The 7,729-nt window shown below is 61.6% G+C and overlaps 1 protein-coding gene across 1 annotated transcript; it reads left to right on the top strand.

Annotated features, from left to right (window-relative positions):
• The first annotated feature begins 242 nt into the window (after positions 1 to 242).
• On the top strand, positions 243 to 6,263 carry NLRP6 (NLR family pyrin domain containing 6). The gene is made up of 7 exons (XM_006046909.4): positions 243 to 1,110; positions 1,279 to 1,317; positions 1,560 to 3,273; positions 4,126 to 4,218; positions 5,249 to 5,419; positions 5,496 to 5,663; positions 6,125 to 6,263. The coding sequence occupies exons 1-7, from the start codon at positions 831 to 833 to the stop codon at positions 6,261 to 6,263; spliced, it is 2,604 nt and encodes an 867-aa protein (XP_006046971.3). The 5' UTR covers positions 243 to 830.
• Positions 6,264 to 7,729: the final 1,466 nt, after the last annotated feature.

Raw genomic sequence — 7,729 nt, 5'->3', positions numbered from 1 at the left:
AGGACTTGACCCCAGATAGGCTCCCGGATCCCCACCTCTGCGCCTGAGTGCTGGACCTAGTGGTCGACTCTGCAGACCAGCTAGAGGCTTCCTGCTCCAGGTGAGTACTGGCTTTCTGAGAGGTCGCTTGGCTTCAGCTCTCCAGGTCCTCCACCTGGCACCCTGCAGACACATCCTTCCCCCACTGCACCCCAGGCTCCAGGTGTTGGGGACACCATCCCCTCAGAGGGTACCTGTAGGGTCTGTCCCCCACCAGGAGCTCAGTCTCAGTGACTGGTGCAAGGCCCTCAGGCTAGTCCCCACTAAAGGGTGCAGTGACCACAGGTGTCCTGGGGAATTCAGGAGCACTGTGAGGGCCCCGTGGTGAGTCTGCTCCAAGCTCCTGGGGAAGAGAATGGGAGGGAAGCAGGAAAAGGGAGAGCACAGGCCCTTACAGACACATCTTACTCCGGACATTTGACATGGATGCCTAGAAGGGATGAGCAGAAAGCGGGGTGCGGGGTAGGAAGGCGCCCCCTAACGCTGGGGTCAGCGGCGGCCAGTGCCCGCCTGGGAGTAACTGCATTTCGCCACCAGACCGCGATGCGGTCGGAGGCATGAAAGCCTTGGAAAGCCTTGGAGGAAAGTCCTCGGTCGCGATCCTGGGAGGAGAGGACAACACTTCCAGTAGAGCGCTCTTTCAAGCGTTGGCCTGGAGCCACCTGGATAGATGGGGGCGCGTCAAAACCCCTGGTGCTCGTGGGCGCCCGGGGCTGCGGTCGGACACGACGGCGAGAGGCCGGGGTCACCGGGGCGCAGCACCCTGCTGACCGCGTGCGCCCACCCCCAGCATGGAGCCCCGCGCTGCCGCTGCCCGCGAGCTGCTCCTGGGCGCACTGGAAGACCTGAGCCAAGAGCAGCTGAAGCGCTTCCGCCACAAACTGCGGGACGAGCGGGTGGATGGTCGCAGCATCCCGTGGGGGCGGCTGGAGGGCGCGGACACCTTGGACCTCGTGGAGCAGCTGGTCCACTTCTACGGGCCGGAACGCGCGCTGGACGTGGCCAAGAAAACCCTGAAGAGGGCAGACGTGCGCGACGTGGCGGCGCGGCTCAAGGAGCGCCGGCTGCAGAGTGAGTGCCAGGTGGGGCTTCACCTGGGTCCCCCCTCGGCCTCTCCCGCCTGGGCAGGTTCCTTTCGCTTCCCTCAAAGAGCGCCCGCGCGCCCCGGGGCCCCGACCCCTGACGCTCCCTTCTGCACCCGGCCCGGTCCTCGGGACCCACCGCAGCTCTCCCTTCCAGGTCTCGGCCCCAGCTCCCCGGCGCTGCTCTCCGTCTCCGGTAGGTCTCTCTCGGCGGAAAGCGCAGGCCCCGAGCTGTCCGGACACTTCGGGTGTCCTCAGAGTCACTCGGAGGTTCCGCACAGCTGGCCCCGGGGAGGAGCGCGGAGAGGGGGTTGTGAGGCAACAGGGGAAACTGAGGCCGGAGCCCGCCGGGGAGGGCAACGGGCCCCGGAGCGGCACTAACACAGCGCTCCTCGACCCCTGTTCCCCTTCCCTCCGTCCGGCGCCCCCTACCCGCAGAGTACAAGAAGAAGTACCGGGAGCACGTGCTGCGGCAGCACGCCAAGGTGAAGGAGCGGGACGCTCGCTCAGTGAAGATCAACAAGCGCTTCACCAAGCTGCTCATCGCCGAGGAGCCGGAGGCCGAGCGCGCCCGGCGCTCAGACACCCACACCTTCAACCGCCTGTTCGGCCGCGACGAGGAGGGCGAGAGACGGCTGACCGTGGTGCTGCAGGGCCCTGCGGGCATCGGCAAGACCATGGCGGCCAGGAAAATCCTGTATGACTGGGCGGCGGGCAAGCTGTACCATACTCAGGTGGACTTTGCCTTCTTCCTGTCTTGCCGCGAGCTGCTGGAGCGACCGGGCACGTGCAGCCTGGCGGACCTGATCCTAGACCAGTGCCCCGACCGCGAGGCGCCGGTGCAGCAGATGCTGGCGCAGTCCGAGAGGCTGCTGTTCATCCTGGACGGCGCAGACGAAATGCTGACACCGGAGCCGGCCGAGGCCGCGCCCTGCAGAGACCCCCACGAGGCAGCGAGCGGCGCGCGGGTGCTGGGGAGCCTGCTGAGCAAGGAGCTGCTGCCCGCGGCGCGCCTGCTAGTGACCAGGCGAGGCACCGCCCCCGGGAGGCTGCAGGCCCGCCTGTGCTCACCGCAGTGCGCCGAGGTGTGTGGCTTCTCAGACAAGGACAGGAAGAAGTACTTCTACAAGTTTTTCCAGGACGAGTGGAAGGCGGAGCACGCCTACCGCTGCGTGAAGGAGAACGAGATGCTCTTCTCTCTGTGCTTCGTGCCCGCCGTGTGCTGGATCGTCTGCACCGTTCTGCGCCAGCAGCTCCAGCGCGGCCAGGACCTGTGGCGCACTTCCAAGACCACCACGGCCGTGTACTTGCTCTTCGTGGCCAGCGTCCTGAGATCGGCGCCCGAGGCCGACGGGGCCCAGCTGCAGAGAGAGCTGCGCAAGCTGTGCCGCCTGGCCTGTGACGGCGTCCTCGGGGGCAGGACGCAGTTCTCGGAGGAGGACCTGGAACGCCTGCAGCTCTGCGGCTCCAAGGTCCAGACGCAGTTTCTCAGCAAGAAGGAGATGCCAGGCGTGCTGGAAACAGAGGTCACCTACCAGTTCATTGACCAGAGCTTCCAGGAATTCTTAGCTGCTCTGTCCTACCTGCTGGAGGACGACGGGGCTCCCAGGGCACCTGCTGGCGGCATAGAGGCACTTCTGCAGGGGGACCCGGAGCTGCGCGGCCACCTCAACCTCACTACACGCTTCCTCTTTGGACTACTGAACACAGAGAGGATGTGCGAGATCAAGCGCCACTTCGGCTGCACAGTTTCAGAGCGCGTGAAGCAGCGTGTCCTGAGATGGGTGCAGGACCAGGGCCAGGGTCACCCCAGGGCGGCGCCAGAGGGGACGGAGGAGATCCTGGCACCCCAGGACACTGAGGAGTCAGAGGAGGAGGAGGGCGAGCAGCTCAACTACCCGCTGGAGCTGCTCTACTGCCTGCACGAGACACAGGAAGACTCGTTTGTGCACCAGGCCCTCCGCGGCCTCCCTGAGCTGGTGCTGGAGCGAGTACACTTCAGCAGAATGGACCTGGCCGTCCTGAGCTACTGTGTGCGGTGCTGCCCGGCAGGGCAGGCGCTGCGGCTGGTCAGCTGCAGACTGGCCACTGCGCAGGAGAAGAAAAAGAAGAGCCTGATGAAACGTCTACAGGGCAGCCTGGGTGGCAGCTCGTGAGTCTCCAGGGCAGGGCTGCCCTCTTCTGTGGGCCCTCTGTGTGGGGCATGTGTGCCAGAGCATCTTATGTCCACCTGGGCCTGGGGAGCGTGTGCAGACCTGACGCCTGCTCCCCAGAGGAGAGGCACGACTTCATGGCTGGTCTTTCTTACCTCCTCAAGGCAGCTCCCAATGCCCATCTTCTTCCCCAGGGTGCCTTCACCATGTTCCCCACCCTAGCATCCATGTCCAAGGCAAACCTCCCTCTCCCATCACCGACACGAGGCTTTCTCGTAATGATTTCTGGAATACACCACTCGTGCTGTGCTCTGAGCCTTTGCTCCTGCCGTCCCTTCCACCCAGAGCACTGCCTATCCTCAAAGCCGCTCCAAACTCTCCTCTCTAGTCTGCAGCCGTCTGGCCTCAGAAGTGCCCCCACTGACTACTGCATGCCATGACATCTGCCCATACCCCTCTCCTCCACCAGACCCTCGTCTCCTGGGCAAAGCTCGTGCCATTGTTTCTGTGCACTTGACTCCAACCCTCACCTGACTCAGGTGCTCAGCATCTGTTGGGAGAATGAATGTCAGGATGTTGACGGGGCTGGGCCTGGGGACACCCACTGCAGGCACATGGACAGGCCCACCTGTCCCATGGGACTCACACAGACAGCTTCCGTGGGGAGGTGGACGAGGTCACAGAGAAGTGGTTTCACTCTGGGCTCGGGATGAAGAGGGAGGGGGTCCTGGCCCAGCCTGAGGGTAAGGGCAGAAGCAGCTCCAAGGTCTCGGAACCGCAGGAAGGAGTCCTTCTCAGGAGTGAGGGACTGGAAGGGGCAGGGACCTTCACCTTCTTTTCTTTCTTCGTAGCTCTCGAGCCACCACAAGAAAATCCCCAGGCTCCCCCCTGCGCCCACTCCGTGAGGCCATGACCGACCGGCAGTGTGGTCTGAACAGCCTGACGTGAGTGAACAAATCCCAGCCCTTCCCCTGGAAAGGACACAGAGCAGGATACCCTGGGCAGGGGCAGGGGTGTAGCCCTGTCTGGGGACGGCTGACCGAGGGGGCGCTGAGACAGGCTGAGAGCCTATGGTCCCTTGGCAGGATCAGCAGGCTCTGCCCACACAGGACAGAGGAGGGAAGCACTTGGGTGCTACTTAGAACAGAGGGTTTGGCCCCTGTGTGAGCGGGGAGCAGAGTACGCTGAGCTTCTGGAAGAGGGATAAAGGCCAGACTGTCATTTCCCTTCTCCAGGAAGGCTGCTAAGGGCTACTGGACACTGCTGGGTGGTTCTTCTGGATCTCAGAAGTAGTTGTGGAAGGTGCTCAGGGCACAGGCTCTGAGGCCAGCCTGCCTGCCTCTTTGCCCTTGGCAGGCCAGTCTGTCTGAGCTTCAGTCTTCTCCCGGGGAACGGAGCCTGTAGCTTCCACCTCAGAAGGTTGATGTGAGACTTACTGAGGCAGTACTTAGTATGTAATCTTTTCAATTACTCTTCACTACCACCAAGTAAGCAGATAGTAAGATACATTATACGAGTTAGTACTGATTAGGTATGGTGAATTAGATACAGTCATGTGTCAATGCTGACATGGTAACTTAACTTGGCATAAACATCAGGAACCCATCAATTCTGCTGCCAAACTAACTGCATAAAGATGTTCATCACAGCATTATTTATAATGGCAAAAAAGTAGAAATGACACCCTGCCCAACCGTTAGGACTGGCTAACTAAATAAGCCTGGTCCCCCTGTACTTGGTGGATAATTATATGGAGTTAGACACGTCGAGAGCAAGCTCGTGGAGAATGTCCTAAGAGACAAGGGAGTGCGTCCAGCGGGTGCACACGAGGTGTGCACACGGGTGGCGATGGTGCAGGAGAAGCTCTGTGGGTCCCAGGGAGGCGGGTGTGGAGCCAAGTCTGCAGACTGAACCTCAGCCCCTCAGGGAGCACGCAGCTCGCACACTGCGGACTCGTGTGCTTCTTGACCACAGGCTGTCCCGCTGCAAACTCCCCGATTCGGTCTGCAGAGATCTCTCTGAGGCCCTGAGGGAGGCCCCGGCCCTGGCAGAGCTGGGCCTCTTCCACAATGGGCTCAGCGAGGCCGGCCTGCGTGTGCTGAGCGAGGGCCTGGCCTCGCCCCAGTGCCGGGTGCAGACACTCAGGTGAGGAGCAGCCTGGGAGGGACCGAGGGAGGGACCAGGGCCCCCACAGCAGCTCCTGAGGTCAGCCCTCCCCTAGGGTTCAGCAGCCAGGCCTGCAGGAAGCACTCCAGTACATGGTTGGCCAGCTCCAGCAGATCCCAGCACTGACCACCCTGGATCTCAGTGGCTGCCAGCTGTCAGGACCTACGGTGACCTGCTTGTGCACCACCCTTAAGTGCCCAGGATGCCGCCTGCAAACCCTCAGGTGGAGACAGGGCTGGGAAGGGTGCTGGGAACGCAGCCTCTCAGCCCTGGGCTGGGGTGGATGCCGGGGCTTCCCCCAAACCTTAAAGAGGAATCTCTCCCAGGGCCCTCCTGAGGTAACCCCGCTGTAACTCAGGCCCTGGAGCCCCACCCTCTAACTCCCTGGCTCCAGCCCAGGGCCTGGACCACGCCATTAGACCAAATGCCCATTGTCAGGTGCCCGTGCCCAGAATATGGACCAGTGCCCCCAAATCCCCCTTAGTGCCCTGAAGGCTCTGGCCCCTAGTCCCTGCCCCTTCCCCACCCTCTGGCAGTCCCCGACTGACCACCTCCTGTCACCGCGTGCCTTTGGCACAACCCAGGCCAGCAGCCCAGCACTGCCCCTGCCGCTGCTCCCCGTCACTGCACCTGCAGGCCCCCTCCCTCACCAACCCCGCTGCCATTCTCTGCACATGGCTACAGGCTGACCTCTGTGGAGCTGAGCGAGCAGTCCCTGCAGGAGCTGCGAGCTGTGGAGACGGCAAACCCAAGACTAGTCATCACACACTCAGCGCTGGACGCCCATCCCAAGCCCCCCGAAGTGTCCATCAGTGCCCTTTGAGGTCCTGCAGGCCAGAACTAGGGAGGAATCCGCTCAGCCCTACAGAGCAGACCTCCCCATTTCAAGGGCGAGAGGATGGTGCTCTCTGCTCTGGGCAACCCTTGAGCCTGAGAGGCCCGGGACAGGCAGGTGGGAGACTCAGACAGACACACCCCTTACCTGCTTCGGGGCAGGCCCAGGACATGTCCCTTCCCCCACACCCTGGGGACAGCTTATGTCTCTGTCCTCCCCACAGGGAAGAGGGCCTCCTCCCCTAACCCTCGCCGCTGCTCCACCCAGGTTTCTCTCCAGCGACCCTCCAGCCCTCTCACTGCAGGGTGAAGCTGAGAGCACCAGGCACTGAGCACCGACCATGTGTGGCCTCCACCTGGTGAGCTCAGCGCGAGATGACCCATTTGCAGACCCTGCCCCACTCAGTACAGGCACCCAGAGCCCCGCCACTCTGCTCTGGCCACAGGGGACCAAGCAGGGGCCGAAGGCGCCCAGAGGAGTCCGGTTGCTCCCTGAGGACTTCAGAGACTAAGGGGAGTGGGGATGGAGCTCTAAACGGGGCCGTGATGGCACAGATGGTATGAGCCCCATGTGCTGATAATAAATTCTCCTTGGGATTCAGCTCTGTCATTCTCTGCTGCACTTAGCCAGGCATCCTCACGGGTGCTCATGCCCTTGCCTTTGTTCCCCAGCCCATCTGAATGGGGCAGAGCCGCAGCCCCCATTTCCTGGGTGAGCTCGAGGGAACAGCTGGATTCAGGAAGCTCTGATGGGAAGCTTGGCCTTGACGGGCAGGGCCAGCAGCAGACAGCCCGAATCCTCAAGTCTTCTCTGCTCAAAGCTGCTGGACTCCACCAGCTTCTGAGGCCCTAGTCAGAAGGGCCTTCTGGGTCCCTTCATGTCCCCCAAACTTCCTTCCATAACCCATTTTCAAATCCAGTTATTCATTCCACAAAACAGACAAAATATCCTTGCCCTCCTGGAGCTGGCATTCTAGGCAGCTGATAAATGCTGTGAAGGAAGGAAAAGAAGGGGTGGGGGATGGAGCAAAGGGTTTGCTCTTACCTGTAAGGAGTCTGGGACAATCTAGGGAAGACAGGGCACTTGAAAATGGAAGGAAGTGAGGGGCCAACCTAAGGATGTCTTGAGGAAAAGGCAATGGGACAGCAAGTGTAAAGGCCGCACAGCGGCTCAGCCTGCTGTTAACAACATACCGCAGAGCAGGTAGCTGACCAACAACAGAAGTACCTTTCTCTCAGTTCTGGAGGCTGGGATGTCCAAGGTCAAGGTGCCAGTCAATTCGGTGTCTGGTGAGGACCCTCTTGGTACAAATGGCTGTCTTCCAGCCGTGTCCTCACAGGGTAGAAGGAGGGAGATCTAAGGCCTCTTCTTCAGTTCAGTTCAGTTCAGTTCAGGCGCTCAGTCGTGTCCAACTCTTTGAGACGCCATGGACTGCAGCACACCAGGCCTCCCTG

This window comes from Bubalus bubalis, chromosome 5 (assembly GCF_019923935.1).
Source record: "Bubalus bubalis isolate 160015118507 breed Murrah chromosome 5, NDDB_SH_1, whole genome shotgun sequence".
NCBI lineage: Eukaryota > Metazoa > Chordata > Mammalia > Artiodactyla > Bovidae > Bubalus > Bubalus bubalis.
This window is presented reverse-complemented; position numbering and strand designations above follow the sequence as displayed.

Excerpts from the sequence above, each read along its gene's own strand:
- NLRP6 (XM_006046909.4), top strand. The coding sequence starts at position 831 with ATGGAGCCCCGCGCTGCCGCTGCCCGCGAGCTGCTCCTGGGCGCACTG. Across the intron at positions 3,274-4,125 it reads GGCAGCCTGGGTGGCAGCTC|CTCTCGAGCCACCACAAGAA; the intron begins GTGAGTCTCCAG and ends CTTTCTTCGTAG. Across the intron at positions 5,420-5,495 it reads TGCCGGGTGCAGACACTCAG|GGTTCAGCAGCCAGGCCTGC; the intron begins GTGAGGAGCAGC and ends GCCCTCCCCTAG.